Raw genomic sequence first — 16749 nt, 5'->3', positions numbered from 1 at the left:
TCATCATGAGATAACATAAGATAAGATAAGATAGGCCCCACACTGGGGACATGCACTTCTTACAGCAGCTCAAGAGTAAAAAAGGAAATAAAAAAGGATATTGAGTGATAAATAAAAATTAAACAAGATAAAAAATAAAAGTAAAACGACAGACCTTTCACTTATACAGATATGGTGGATAATTTTGTAAAACCCACATAGTGTGTATTGTATTGTACAAATCTACACATATAATTGCACAGGATAGTGTGTCATTTGTAAGTGGTGGGTGATGGGGACAGAGACAGCAGCAGTGTTACATTATGGGATGTTGGAGTATAACTGAATGGTGCACAGAGAGGGGGAGGCAGCAGGGGTCAGCAGGCTCCAAGTTAATTCCTTTCCCCAGTGCGGAGCAGGTTAAACCAAACTCCGTATAACAAGCTAGTGACATAAAGATTGTGCAGACAAGGCAGGAGTGAGCTTTACCTTTGCAGGGTGTCTGGGCTCACACTTCTTTGTGTCCGGACGAGTGGTTAAAGTCTCCTGCGTGCTTCCTTCCGGAGGTATTCTGTGCATGTCCAACTAGGAGGAGCTCGAGGGCAGAGCCAGAACATGCTGGAGGGACGACATACTGTCTGCAATCTGGCCTGAGAGTGCCTCCTGAGGGCATTGGCTTCACACAATTGTGTCTGGGCTTCGTTGCTTTCTTCTTTTGACCCAGATAGGCTAAGTGGTAGAACATGTATTTGATGGCTAAAACTTACAAAAATGTATTTATAGGAATTCAAATTCATGGTTTATTGGTTTAATTATGCAGATTACTTAAAGTCACACCACTACAATGTGTACCTTGTGCAAGATGTGTCAATCAAAGTGACTTCACAGACTCACTGACATGATATCCTTCCAGTTAAAGGACAAAAACACAGGATTCATAGGTTTTCAGGGCTTTGTGGATACTTGTATGGTACAATATATATTAATAGCCAAATATGATGTTATAGGATCTCTTTATTAGTGTGTGCTAGGGGTGCTCAGTGTGTGTGTGTGTGTGTGTGTGTGTGTGTGTGTGTGTGTGTGTGTGTGAGTGTATGTTGGGGGAGTGGAAGTGGAGGACTGCATATTGCATATTTGTATTTATATCTGTTTTTGTGTACTGCACCTTGACCGCCCGAATTTCCCTATTTGGGACAATAAAGTTAAATGTTAAAATATATGCACATTTCTAATAGTCTGACACCATCATGGTCACATGAAGGTTCGTCAGGTATGTCTTGTCCCTCACTGCACCTCTGCAGCTTGTAAAGATGTTAATGCTGAAGCAGCACATGGACAGCAGCTGTCAAAGTGGACACTGGCAGAAATCAATGGCACTAATACAGTTTCCAGACTTCTGTCAGGAGTTTGGCTCTGAGGAGACGCAGCTGTGAGGTTTATGGGGTTTAGCTTTCCACAGTGTTGCTGTCAAGGTTTTTAACTGGACCGCAGGCACTAAATCAGACACTGGAGTTCAACTATAGCAATTAGTCAGAAGATTAACGTGCAGATTTTGAGCTGCAATAATCCAAAAGCATAAAGAAGGAAAAAGCTAAGGCATAGAACCAGCTACAGGGGAGAAACATGCGCAGTGGCTTTGCATGCAATTTTAGATGATGCAATCTCGTGGCTGGTGCATTTAGATCAGAATAAGGAGGTCAGGTGATTCAGGTGAATGTATTTTCAGAGCTCAGGTGCATGCTCGTAGAGGAGACCATGACCTTGGGTTTTAGCTGAGTGAGGAGCGTCTGAATGATCGCGGCGCGCCCCCGGCTGGCTGAGAAAAGGCGCATCCTCCTCCTTTCACATTTCAGTCACGCAGCTTTGCCCAGATTTGAGATGAGGCATGGAGGATGTGTTTTCTTTCAGTTGCAGATCGCATCAGTAAAGTAAAGATACAAAAAAAAAAAAAAAATCGCGCTTGGCATCAACGCTTTTGCTTTGTCTGATGTCTACATTTTGGGATTCATTGTAGAGAAATAACCTTCCGAGCGCGTTATTTTTCGCCATAATCTGCATTGCTTGCATCCGACCGAGCGACTGCACCTCGTCGAGACGAGTAGCACACGATACCCGACACAAATCAACAATTCCCTGCAGGACGGTTCATGTTTTTAACACCCGTCCGTGCAAAAACATATAAAGATATAAGAATTATTCTGGCAGAATTAGACGGCGCGATTTGCAATTGAGGTAACAACTGGCGATACACTGCGATGCGTATCATCCGACAGCAATGATGCTGCGGTACCGTAGCTGTACAATAACCTAGAAAGGTGATGGACGATGTGCTGTCCGGCGGGTACACGACCCCTGCGCTCCTCCCGGTCCTGAATGCAGCGGAGAGAGACACCTAACCGGGTGTCACCGTCAGCCCCGGATGCTGCGCCGAAGAATGGGATACGCCGACCCATCGTCGGGCAAAGATATACTCGGCAATAGATCTCTTTGCTTTATATTTATTTGCGCATTTGGACTTGTCACACTATTGCAACAGATTCTCTATGGGAAAAACTACGTTAAGAGGTAAGTGTGTATGATCTGGGATCAGTCTTTAACAATAGGCAATGTAAGGCCTTGCTGTTTACACTGTAAGGGGAACATTCAGCCTTAAAAAGCGCTCATAGCCATTTTGTGTCAGGCTTTCTGTTCACTTAAGGACTGAATGGTGGAAAATAAACAATGAATGACAACATGATATATTGTTCAGTATAAATGGGAGTAGTCTGGATGAACATGCATGGGGAAAACAAGCTCTCATGGCTGAAAGGAACAATAGCAATTAACCATCCATCTTTTGTTCCCAGTGGTATCGAAACAATTTCCATTGGATTTATTTTTTTGATATTTTCTGAAAACGAAGCATCACATTCATAGCATACACAGTGCTCCTGCAGCTGTGTATGGTAATGTTTTCCCTTTATTTTCCCCCCTCCAAAGATCTTTATTTGATTTTACGTTTCAGCTTCCTTCACTGGTCGTAGCCTACATCTTACAGAAGCATCAGGGTATCATAATGCAGCTGATGATTACAGATATCAACATGATAAAGATGATGTGTATTTCTTATCGGTCCCTGTTAAATAAATCAGTGCCACTGCAGAGCCTGGTTTTATAATACCTCTGCATCAGTATCTGTCTCCCTCATATGGGCTCTTGAGCTGGTTGGAACTCCACTTTCACACTCATCTGCGCCCATTTAAGCACCAATTTATCCAATTTCCTTTTCACTCAGAGACAAAGTACAGTGTGAGACGAGCAGATGCTGAGAGCCGTGATGTTTCATCTTTAGGTGGTTAAGAAATCTCACTCCAAAGCAAAGGAACAATCTGAAAACTTTCCCCCCACCTCCAGATATATATGTTAAAGATAACGTATATATGCTGCAATCTGAAACCCCCCCCCCGCCCCCCCCCCCCCGCACCCCCACCACAGCTAACCCCTCCCCTGCCACCCTGCTGGGCTGGTCTGATACTCAATGTGGATTCATGGCATCACCACCTCTGCGGTGAGATGCATGAATTCAGACCCGACACACACACACACACACACACACACACACACACACACACACACACACACACACACCTTTCTTCCGCCTGTGAGAGAAACCAGCGGGCTCATGCAGCAGCAGCCATTTTGCTACAGTCTGTCTGCACACACACCCCAGTGCAAGTGGGGGAGAGAGAGGAAGGAGACGGTGAGACTGAGAGGGAGTGATGGAAATAACTGTGTGTGTGTGTGTGTGTGTGTGTGTGTGTGTGTGTGTGTGTGTGTGATGCAGAGAGAGAGGGAGAAGACGTCATCTTATGACATCTCTTCTAGCGTAAACAACCAAAAGTCGTCCCCATCATGAGCTCGACCACACCCAGCCTCTTTCTCTGCAAAGAGAACTCACTGGATGTTCATCATGCGCTCGTGTTTCAGGGCATCACAGAAAAAAGCTCTTTGCAAATGACCATCGTGCAGAACGGCTGCAGAGGAGACATTCGGCTGCTCAGATTGGGGGGAAGCTCCCTTTACATGCCCTGAGTGCAAAGGGCTCTCCTCTGATGACGGCCATTAGAGTCAAACCAAGTCATGAACATTGTTGTATTTGAGTTTCCACATTATGGTGACACATGAATCAGCTCGCAGCCCGTCTTCACTCACATTACGATGAAGTGAATGTAGGATTGTAAAATGGCAGATTGAGGAGGGAAGTTATTAAAGGATGACAATGAGCGACACACTTCTGTAGATGAAGACGTCTTCACTTTCAACTCTATTGGACTGGAAGAGGGGGATATCTAAAAATAGTCTCAGCTAGAAAGGGAAGTACAGAGGAGGATAAATAATAAACGATTATCTAAAAAGTCTCATCTTATGAGCTCTTCTTCATGCATTATGTATTTGAGGTATATATTCTGAGCATCTCTCCATGTTTCTTTTAGGACTGTAAATGGATGTATTGATTCCAACACTTTGCTGCACCTGGAATTGCTAATTCACCCTTTTGAAGATGCAGCACATCATTTACAGAAGTAGTTTCTTGTTAAAAGGTAATGCATAGAGGAAACAAGAACACTCTGTTTTCATAAACAACAGCCTCACATTTCCTGTTTTGATAAACACAATGAAGTGCCCATCTTAAGGAGCCCTGAGTCCTCACAGGAAGTATCTCTGGACGTAGCAAATGGGCACAAAATCCAATAGTCCTTCCTGCTTTCAAGTCCCATTAATGACGCTCAAGGGCAGAATCAGAGCCCATCAGCGCTGCAGAGCAACTTTGTGCTTGTTGTTTGTCCGATCTAATGCTCAGATTACCGTCTGCACTGGGCTCATAATTGAGTCAATGGGAGATAAATGGACTCTTAATGTTGGAATTGAAGACACTGGATTGATCTGGGAGTCAAAGGGAGACACATGAGATTGATGAGGGTTTTATTTGCAGCTTTACAGTTTTGTACATGTGATATTGATCATGTCATTTATGTGCATAAAGTTCTGGTGATGATTGAGATTAATGCTATAATAAGCGACTGAATCACGCCGGTTTGATGAGCTTCTCTGTACAACAGCTCGTCCTCTTTTACATCCTAAACCGAGGCAAAGGCTTCTTTGTGATTTGCGTGCGTGCGGCCGGGTGCAGAGTGTTGTCGAGGTGTTTAAGAGAATGTGCAGATCACAGAAAGCCTCTCTGGGTTCAGTCTCCCCGCTGAATTTAGCACAACACCCACAGAGCACTCTCAGAAATGAGTCACACATTAATGTTTGCATAATAATCCGTCGGCAACAGTTATGAATAGTCTAGTCAGACTTTTGAAGGATACTTATAGTCAACAGATCCCCTGAAAAGTTTAATGATATGGTTTTATTTCTCTGTTCCTAAGACCTCCAACAAATAATGACAACACAGAAACGAGCCACATTGTTGCACTCGGGGACATTTTCCTTCATTAGGACGATGATGTTCAGGCCAAGGACCCCCAAACTGATGGAGCAGGGACCCCCTACTATATATATTCCATACAATTGTGTATTATATTTAAAGACATTTGAATTTGAGAAAAAAATTGGTTGGAAAAAAACATATATATTAAAAAAATATAACAAATTGATTTTGCGACCCCCCCCCCTGCAGTACCTCTGCGGACCCCTAGGGGTCGCGGACCCCCTGTTGAAGACCTCTAGTTTAAACACAGTCCTGTAGCTGTAAACACTAAACCAATGCACACAATCTGTGGCGGAAAATAGTCCCAAGGGACGTAACTAACAATTTAATATGATATAAAGCAGAGAAAAGCAGCAAATCTCCATATTTCAGAGGCTGAAAACAGAATTTTTAACCATTTTTGCACGACTTTAACGATTAATCTAGTAGCAAAGCATATGTTAGTGAATACCAAGCTTCTTTAAAGAATATAAGTATATATATTAGAGAGTTTTGCATTCTTGGTTTTGGTCTTTTCATGGGATTTGTTAACAAACATGAATATCCAGCTGTTAACTTTAATTCACAATGAAATATGTTTGAGACTAAACATCCTCACGATGTGACGGCCAGGCACCACCTGCACCAAATGTCCTCCTCTGATAAAGTCCCTGTGATGGTTAAAGTGGAAATGGATGCAGCAGATGCAAAGATATCCTGACTTTTAGTTTGATTAATGTATCTAATTATCAAACACAGACAAGGTTGAGTTACAAATAGTCTTCAATTCAAGGTGATCCCTGAAGGATTCACCTTTAAAAGTAAAATCCGGCTGAAAATAATCTGTTCTCTTCCTCAGCAGTACTTTGACATATTGCTCCTCCAGTAAATCCCTGTGACTTCAGCACATTTAACTTAAAGTCTAACACTCCTGCAGGCCGATGTGTCAGAGCGTGAAAGCCTGAGTCACAGCCAGGATAGTGACATCAGCCCAGCGAAGCATAAGCGAACCCTTCAAACCATGACGTCATGAACAGAAACTTCATTTTAACCATGTTTCTCATACTTTGACCCCTTAATGTATATGTGTGTGTGTGTGTGAATGTGCACATTTGGGCTTGGTTGTATGTGTTTTTGACTTTTGCAGAGCAAATAAACTTACTTATTTTCTTACTAGTGCGCAACAGTTTAGCCGACTCAAAGGGGACGAGACAGGAAATTGGACCGGTCCCGTTAATTTCTCGGATGATGGATCTCTGAGCCTGCCAGAAATGGAAGGAAAAGGTACTTTTCCAGTGTGCACAACACCTGAAAAGAGAGTGTGAGGGAGAGAGAGAGCGAGAGAGAGAGAGAGAGAGCGAGAGAGAGAGAGCGAGAGAGAGAGAGAGAGAGAGAGAGAGCGAGTGAGAGAGAGCGAGAGAGAGAGAGAGAGATTAGAGAAAGAGAGCGAGAGAGAGAGAGACAGAGACAGAGAGAGATTAGAGAAAGAGAGCGAGAGAGAGAGCGAGAGAGAGAGAGAGAGAGTGAGAGAGAGAGAGAGAGAGAGAGAGAGAGAGAGCGAGAGATAGAGAGGATAGCGAGAGAGAGAGAGAGAGAGAGAGCGAAAGAGAGAGAAAGAGAGAGAGAGCAAGAGAGAGAGAGAGAGAGCGAAAGAGAGAGAGAGATAGAGAGCGATAGAGAGATAGGAGAGAGAGAGGCGAGTGATAGAGAGAGCGATTGTAGAGATAGATCCTACGATATAGATTATATATATATAGAAAGAGATCGAGATAGCGACGCTGAGAGATATGACAAGGTAGAGATTAGAGAAAGAGAGCAAAGAGAGAGATGAGATATAGAGATAGAGAAAATAGCGAGATATAGAGAATATAGAGAGATACGATAGAGAGATATATAGTAAATAGAGCTAGTATAGATAGACAAGAGAGATATCTAGATATATATGATAGATAGATATATTTAGATCGAGATATACGCTCAAGAATATTATATTAAGAGAGATAGATAGAGATATCGAGCGATAATATAATAATATATATATATAGATAAAAGAAGTTAGATCGAAGAGATATAAATATAGATAGAGATATATAATATAGCTAAGATATAGAAGAATAATATATATATATAGAGATAATATTATAGTATAGGTTAAATAACGAGAGAGAGAGAGAGAGAGAGTGAGAGAGAGTGAGAGAGAGAGGGAGAGACAGAGAGTAAAACTTAAGTTCAATGACATGGTTGTACTGTCCCAGCCCTGCATGCCTGGACTGGACTACTCAGATACGTAATACAAGCTGCAGCACATGTACACTTTTTTTGCTCTACTTGTTTTGAACATCTGCAGGTTTAGGAAGTTAGCAGGGGTGGACGACAACACATTTTTAACTCTAACTTAACCTGTCTGCATGTTGACAGATGTTTCCGTCAGAATTTTCAGCCAGATTCACAGATCTCCGTAATAGTCACACCCTGCCTAGCCGATATTAAGAAGAAAAAAAAAAGGTAGGACAGTTTGAAGGCATTTTTAGTATTTTCACAGAAACCCAAGAATGCCTCTTTCTTTTTCATTACTCTGAAAGGTATAAACTCTCATATTTTTTCAGTGGTGGTTGCACTTCAGATTTGCTCTTGCATGTTGTCTGATCCCGTCCACCTCGACCCCAGCTCCCCATCCCCCCCCCCCCCTTCAGAAGCTGGTTGAACCACGGTCTCCTGTTGATGTACTGGCTTCTCCCCGTACGTCTGTGTCCCATCCAGCACCCATCTCCGAATGCCTTGTCCTCCTCTGTGTCTCATGTGTTCTGCACAGCTCTGTGTGTATGCCATGTACATAGTGTGGACACTTCTCTCTGCTCCCCCTTTCTCCCCCTTCTCACATCTGCATTGTCTCTCTCTGCGACCTGGATTTACCCGCACTTTACTCTCCTTGTTACAAAAAGACAGAAAGGTGTCAGATTCTGTCCCCCCCCACCCCCTAAAAAACCCTCCAAATCCAAATTGCACTGACAGACTGCTCAGTAGATGTCTGTGGGGAATGCTGGTTAGTTCTCATTCTGGATTTGAATCAGCATTAACCCGAAAACGACCACGAGATGAAATTCGTCTCATCAAGTGAATTACTGTCTTGCTTTTAGAACAGAGAACACTTGCAAAGGTTTCATCATCTTATCTAAAACAAGCATGAACAGCCAAGTGTCCGATATATTAAAGTAAACCTCAGAAATACATCATCAGGTGGATGTAGACAACCAGTTTCATTCTTCCATGTTTGTATGATTCCATCCATGCATCTTATTCTTTTAATGCATCCCTCCATTGTATTGCTCGTTGTGTTCTTTTATTATTATTATTATTATTATTATTATTATTATTATTATTATTATTTAATGTTTTAACTCGCACCTCGTTTACTTCCACAGGTAATATTCTGCAATATTATCCATCTTATCTGATGTGACACAAAACAACAATTGTTCTTATAAATACATATTTTGGCATTGAATCCCATCAAGCATAATATATTCAATTCAATAAAGCTTTATTGACCACAGAGGCAAAAAACATAAGACAACAACACAAATATCAACAAGTAACAAGTAACATCGTACATAAGACAAATAATATCAAACATCAAGTTTCAAAGTGCAACAATAAACTACAACATCGAGAACGTTCAGATCTTTTAACACTACTGTAGATATTACTAGTTTTAATAAGAGAATAGAAAAGTAAAATTAGCTGCATCAATATCTTTATTTAGTTTATATAAAAGTTTATTTAGGAGAGAGAAGACTAAAGTACATTTCCTGTTGCCTCACGCCTGCGCAGCAAACATCAGTACATTGAAACAATGTTGTATTTGCACGCAAGTTAAAATAATTCAAATCCATTTTCAAGGCTTTCAATGCAAAGTTATAATTTTAAGCAATTATTTTCATCATAATAATAACTAAATCTTCTATTTGGTATTTTGCTCGAACCGTTCTCTGGTCATTTTACATTCCTGCGGTTTTAATCCATTGATGATGCAAAAAATAAATAAATGAAATAAGTCACATTTTGTTCTGAAGCATCAATTAATTAACAACGTTTCTGAATGTGAACGGATCAACAAGCGAGACGACGAAGATAATGCAATGTTGAATTTGTGACGTGTTAAAATGTGTAACAGGAGCAAAAGAGTCAAAGTCAGCAAAACTCATTACGACATCTACGTACATTCGCTAACTTTAGCCGCTAACTTTAGCCGCTAACTACTTTAGTCGCTAACTACTTTAGCCGCTCACTACTTTAGCCGCTCACTACTTTAGCCGCTCACTACTTTAGCCGCTAACTTTAGCCTCTAACTACTTTAGCCGCTAACTACTTTAGCCGCTAACTTTAGCCGCTAACTACTTTAGCCGCTAACTTTAGCCGGTCACAGCGCAGCGAGTGAAGCTGATTGTAACGAGCAAAGGTGTGTTTTATTGCTAAACCAGCAATAAAACTATTAATTTGTTTGAGGAAGAATGTGTTTTTATTCTTTCCAAAGTTACAGAGTCTGACTTCAGCGTACGATAACTCAACATTCACTTCCATCTTCTCAAAGTGCATTTAGGAAAATTAGATTTGTTGCTTTTTGGTTACAAATCCTAATTTTCCTCCGCCCAACTTGATGATAATAATTCGGGTGGTTTCCTTGTTCTCCCTTTTCAACCTCCGTCTTAACCCCCCCCCCCCCCCACCCGACTTATTGCTTGTAAATACAATGTTGTGCTGCGAGAAATGAGGCATCAGTGCGCAGATCAATGTCACATGTTACTGACACCTTCCTGTGAATTGAACAGTTCAATAACACAATAAAAATCAGAAAACTGACGAGGAAGATATTTTAGTTTGTTGCCATTTGAATGTAATGATTGTTTTATGATTATTTATCTATAGTTAAACATATTAAATTCCAAAACTCTTATTGGTTATTGTCTCCATGTTGTGTTCACCAGTTTGCAGAAACATGTGTTTTTATAATGAATCAAAATAGTCCAACTTTCATTAGATCTTTTACTACAGTATTAGTTGTTTGCAGGTATAGATGTATTCTCATACTCATATCCACCAGACTCCACGCTGCTAATATCTAATGCTCCATTCGAACTAATGTTAACAAGCTGTCAACCTTTCCCCCTTTCAGATTGTTTTCTGCTTCTGCTCTAACTTAATATGCAACATAAACACATTTAAATCCCAGGATATGAGCGGTAAACCGTGCAAGTTCTCCTCATTACTAATAAAATAAATAAAAATATGAGAGGTATTATTTTTCTGCAGTTATTGGTTTTAGACTAAGATGTAATCTGGTGCAAGTGTCCAGTAAAGTATAAGTGACTGTCCTGTTTGTGACGCCTTAAATCAGTTGCATTACTTCTGTCATTTGTCATCCCACAACGCCACACTGATAGTTTCATAAAGACATTTTGTAGTGAAGCTCTTTTTTCTTTTTTGTGCCCTTTCAACACTTTGTTTTGAATATTGCATTTTATCACCACAGTTGTTTTTATTTTGATAATTCTGTTGTTTCTCTTGTGTGTGGAGAAGTTTGGGCCGAGGATGACTGTGTCTATCCCTCCAGGTATCTGGAAAACTACGATGGCTCATATGAATACAACTCCACTGCATGCAGGGAGCTCAGACAGGAGATTATGGACGTCAAAGTCTTGACAATGTGAGTGTTTCTCATGACTCCTGCGGCGGACAAGAATTACATCTTTCTTCCTGTAGGCGATCCCCAAACACCTGAGGGGAGAAAATGCACCACTTACTTAAATCATAAAAACAACCTAAAATATTGAATAATAATGAGACTGTGTCGTTTCAGCGTGTTGACATTGAGTTCATTATGAGAACTCATAAAAACGTCTATAAGAGAGAACATATGAAAAACATCTGGCGCTGTGAAACCTTTTTAACATTTAATAAGAAGCCGTAGTAATTATAGATCTCAAGAATAGAGTTTTGTAAGAATTCCAAGCCTTTAATGCCATAACGCAGCAATTATAATTAAATATATCTACAATTCATTTCTCATTAGTCAAAATGTTCATTCTTGATATCAATAATACATTTCTTACTAGCGGAAATGTTCATTATAAACATCTGTATTTAATTTAATATTTAATTTTGTTCAAAATCACATGCTAACATGCTAACATGCTCGTATTAGTCAGCTCTACTGATTACATGTTACAAGCTATATGCTAACATGCTAACATGCTCGTATTAGTCAGCTCTACTGATTACATGTTACAAGCTAAATGCTAACATGCTAACAATGACGGCATGAACAGGCCGATGTTCAGCAGCTGTGTTTACCATGTTCACCATTTTAGGTTAGCATGTTAGCACATTAGCATCAAATTAGCACAAAACACACAATGAAGCCGAGGCTGATGTGAATGTGATAAGTAGCATATTCAGTCAAGGAAAATTAAAGATTTGATCTGATGGTTAATTTAAATTCTTCCCGAGGGAAACATGAATGTCTGTGCCACATTTCCGGGCAATAGATCCAACAAGTGTTGAGATATTTCAGTGGTGGAGCAGCTGACACCGCGCTGCTAACGTGCTAAAAATACACAACAAGAGACAACAGGAGTGTGTAAAGTGTAAATATATGACGTGCAGTATAATTATTTTGAAATGTAATAGTACGTAAAGTATTTTCAAGATAATGTCCGGTAATTACAGGACATTATTCACTATATTTAATTATATTGAAGTGTTTGCACACATTTTCCATGACACTGATCGTAGCATCCCTCTGTTCTGTTAAATAAACATAAAGACAGAAACACACAAAGTGACAGAGACAGTTCCCCTGCAGTGAACACAAACTAAAAAATCACGTGACATCCGTTTGCATTGCATCATACAGCTGCACGTCGTCAGTTTAACAGCACCATAAATACTCCTCGCACAACGCAGTAGATTCATTCCCAGATTCAATGAGTTGTGCTCGCTGCAATCTGAGCAGCGCATTTCCTCTGGTATGACTGTGGACATTGTACAGTGACCTTTTGTGCGTGTCCCTCAGGCTGCCAAACTTTAATGTCAGATGCATTCTGGGCGCTTGATGAAGGGCCATGAGACAGAGAGCAGCTGCTGTCACTCCGCCAGAAAGTGCAATTTAACGGTGCCACCCTGCCTCTCCGAGCAAATCACATCTCCCAATGATCTCAGAGGGGAAGTCAACTCAAGGACAGCTATTTACAGACATGCTGGATGAAGTCTTTGTGTTAACAAGTCTGGATCCAGCGGTGTCAGTAGAGCCGTCACAGAGTAACCACTGCTATTTTCTCCCCCCCCCCTCTGTTTGTCTTTTTTTATGATGTTTCTTCAATTTACTACTCTTGTAGAAACATTTATCGGAAAATACATGGCCATGGGTATCCTTCCTCATTCCACAAGTCTCTCTGCCTCCCTGCCAGGGTGAAAACCTCAGAGCTGTTTGAGAGATGGAGAAACCTGCAGGTGTGTAGGTGGGCGCAGAGCAAGGACGACACCAGCAACTTCAAGTGAGCATTACAACCGTACACCTGCAGGTGGAGATCTCAAAATATCTTGACGGCGACAGGAAACCCTTCAGTTTGCACATTTCTCTCTTTCATCCTCTGTGTTTTCAATGCTTTAAACCCGTGTTCTCGTTGAGGTCCTGAACAGCTAAAGACACATTGATTTATCAGTTTTAAACTTCCTTATTTTATAAGAATTGCTTATGAACTCAGAAGTCTCAGAGACAGAGGATGTTGATATTCTCTCTATCTGTGATTGGTGTTGACCAAACCTTTTATGCAGGACTCGTCCGTCACATCCTGTATAAGTCTGTATATTTCTGTTTGTTCATAAGAGGTCAAAAAGGGAGTTAATTCACACCAAACACATCACTATTTAGTGTACACTGTACACAACATATTATAGTCATTTCTGCACCAGTTTTTGGCAAAGGGACGGGTCACTACTTCAAAACACTTTTATATAACATTAAACAATTCAAAGCAAACTAACTCCCTCCTCTCTCTGCTGTCCTCCTGAAGGATGTCTCTGTCCCGCTGCTGTAACGCTCCTTCCTTTCTGTTCACCACCAAGAGGAACACTCCTGCAGGGACAAAGCTGAGGTACGAGGTGGACACCAGCGGTATTCTTCCCATCACCGCTGAAGTCTTCAAGATGTTCCCAGATGTGAGTGTTTGCTCTACGTTCCTCCACATTGACTTCTCTTACTGAGCCCGCTGATAAGACGTATTTGATTTGTCTTTGTCTGCTTCATCCAGGATATGCCGTATTCCAAATCTCAGTACAAGAAATGTGCTGTGATTGGAAATGGCGGCATCATCAAGAACTCCAAATGTGGAAAGGAAATCGACTCGGCAGATTTTGTATTTAGGTATTCAGCATATAATCCTTCACTGTTTGTTATTGTTGTCTTTGCATAAAACCTCATCTTAGACATGCAAACGCATCAAAATACAGAAATATGCATCAAGGCCAAGATTTACTCCTGTGTGCACACAAGATATAATGTGTGACCTTCATTTCATTAAAGTGTTACAACGTTTTGATTAGTTTGTGAGCACAAATTAAACAAATGAAGAGCAAGTCATTCCCTGCCGCCACCTGCTTAAGGCGCCGGTTGGTTGTAGACAGCTTTGGATAGAGACTCTTTAATAAGCTTTACTTTAGCGAGTGAGTTATTAAGCCGCGCTGTAAAATGGTTTTAAATGCTCTACGACAGCTCAATCGAGCTGCTGCATCATGTTCAACATAGTTAAAGTTGTCTCGCAAACAGTTGATTTATTGTAGAACTCCTGATTACACAACTACTCTATGATTAACCGTTCATGTCAAGTCAACTCAAGTACATTTAAACTCCTTTATCAGACTTGTGCTTTCTTGTTTTTTTGCAGATGCAACATACCACCCATCAATGAGAAGTACTCAGCTGATGTTGGCACTAAGACAGATCTGGTGACAATAAACCCGAGCATTATTACTGAGAGGTACTGTAAACATGTGTCAGAGAGAAACCAGGCGTCTCTCTCTCTCACGGTCTCTGTGTCCTCCTCCTTTTGGGCTTTTGTCCTCATGTTTTTCACGTCCCTTGCAGATTTCAGAAGCTGGAGAAATGGCGGCGACCGTTTTACGAAGTCCTCCAGAATTACGAGAACTCATCAGTGGTGCTTCCAGCCTTCTACAACACCCGCAACACCGATGTCTCCTTCAGAGTCAAGTACATGCTGGATGACTTTGACTCCCAAAGAGGCGTGTTCTTCTTCCACCCGCAGTACCTGCTAAACGTGCAGCGTTTCTGGGCGGTGCAGGGCATCCGAGCCAAACGCGTCAGCAGCGGCCTGATGCTCGTCACCGCCGCCTTAGAGATGTGCGAGGAGGTCCACCTCTACGGTTTCTGGGCCTTTCCCATGAACCCCTCTGGCATCTTCATCACTCACCATTACTATGACAACGTCAAGCCACGGCCGGGCTTTCACGCGATGCCCCATGAAATATTCAACTTCATTCACATGCATACTCGTGGGATCCTCAACGTACACACAGGGCCGTGCACGTGATCCCTCACTCCTTTAATGTTGACCTTTTTCAGTTTGTATATTTGACATCAGGCTTCCCTGTTTGAAAAGAGAGCGTGCTCTGCTCTCACTTAGTCCACGACACAGTGAAGGTTGCTTGCTTAAATTGTCCACATTCTTCCCTTTTCGATGTGTATTAAGTTGTTTACTTATCGCTCTGGTCACCCCCGACTCTCTGACCATAGGACGCTTGTTTTTAATGTGAAACGTGGTCTTCATAGTGATGTTGTTTCCGTGAAGTTTTCTAGTGGCTCCGCTGTACAGAGGTGTTGTTTTCTACTCAACGTTGCACAGATATTTACGCTGAAATGGGCCGCAGTGGGTGTCTTTGTGCCCCCCCCCCCCCTCCCTTTACCCTGGACACTCTGTGGGTGTTGCAGCTTTGTGTGTTTGTGTAAAACAAAACCTGAACCTTGATATTAAGCTAACATTTGAAAAGAAAAAGATAAAATTGTAACATCCAATTGTCTACTTTTGTAATCTTTTTCCTATTCACCAGATTCACTCGGTGAATATTTTAAACACTCTTTAAATGGCCGGTTTTCAGAGGCCTACTTTCTCCAAATTAAAAAAACACCTGCCGACATGAGAAGAGACGAGGATGTGTCCCCCCCCCCTCTTTTCTTTATTTTGGCTCGTCATGGTTTTGGACAAAAGCCAGATACAAATTTTGAAAAGCCACCACCTGAGCAGAACCTTGTAAAGCAACATGGAGCTCAAAGTGCTGTTTAGCGACCCAGCCTCTCGTTGTCATTCATGTCTTAAGCCACGCTGCCTTATGAGATATAAAACCCCTCTTTATGATATGCAATGCACCCATGTGTTTTGCTTATCAACAAATACATTAACATCAAAGTAAAATCTTAGTTTTTCTCTTGAATCAAAAGAACATTTAGGACTCTCTAAGGTGTTGAAATTCATGTGCGGTTCTCAGCTTATACTCTATTGGAATTAGCGAAGTCTTGCTCCCTGTAAACTCCATTCATATTCATGTAATGCTCTGCATGACTTTACTCTATACTTGGCTTTGTGTGTGCCTGCTTCAATGATCACTGAAATATGTTTACACTTCAGCCTCCAGTGGAGCTCACAGTGCTTTTGGAGATATGTACACAAACCTTTTCACAGAAAGATGAATGCATTCGTTGACTTGTATAATAGTTGATTATTAAAGATGCACGAGTGAAGATGGTTGCTGCCCTTTTGTGAAGTGCCACAACACTTTCATGACTTCCGTATTGTTTCATCTTCCTCTTTTGAAATGTGAACACTTTGCACTCGGAAGCCGTGTAGGTTTTTACTCTTTATTTCTCTTGTAGACGGCAGAAGGTTTTAAGAGACTGTAAAATAATATTTTGTCGTCACTCCTCTGTCCATGCTCTGCTGACATCATTGCTAATAAGATTTATGTTGTTTCTTTCATCATGTATACGGACTTGTTGTGTGTTTTTATGCACAAGAAATATGAGTTCAGTGAATATGTACACCAAAAAATGCTTTGGCTTGACCACTAAGTTGTTGCACAGAACTAACTCAAGCATGGAAAAGGAAAAGAAATGGTCTGTGTACTGATTGGAGGTTATATATATATATATATATATATATATATATATATATATATACACATATATATATATATAACACAGTCTTAACAGACTGGATCATTCTTTATACTGGTATTGTGTTTGTAAATAA

The 16749-nt window shown here is 41.0% G+C and overlaps 1 protein-coding gene across 1 annotated transcript; it reads left to right on the top strand.

The window, feature by feature from the left end:
- The first annotated feature begins 1662 nt into the window (after positions 1-1662).
- Positions 1663-16596, top strand: st8sia5 (ST8 alpha-N-acetyl-neuraminide alpha-2,8-sialyltransferase 5). Its single transcript, XM_029444756.1, is given in 10 exon segments — positions 1663-2544; positions 6609-6688; positions 6691-6715; positions 7850-7936; positions 11043-11135; positions 12898-12984; positions 13504-13648; positions 13741-13853; positions 14374-14466; positions 14574-16596. Coding segments are annotated over 10 exon segments (1332 nt in total). The 5' UTR covers positions 1663-2398; the 3' UTR covers positions 15037-16596.
- The last annotated feature ends 153 nt before the right edge of the window (positions 16597-16749 follow it).

Source organism: Cottoperca gobio, chromosome 12, assembly GCF_900634415.1.
Source record: "Cottoperca gobio chromosome 12, fCotGob3.1, whole genome shotgun sequence".
Classification (NCBI taxonomy): domain Eukaryota; kingdom Metazoa; phylum Chordata; class Actinopteri; order Perciformes; family Bovichtidae; genus Cottoperca; species Cottoperca gobio.
The sequence above is the reverse complement of the archived record's forward strand: the minus strand, read 5'-3'. Positions and strand labels throughout refer to the sequence as shown.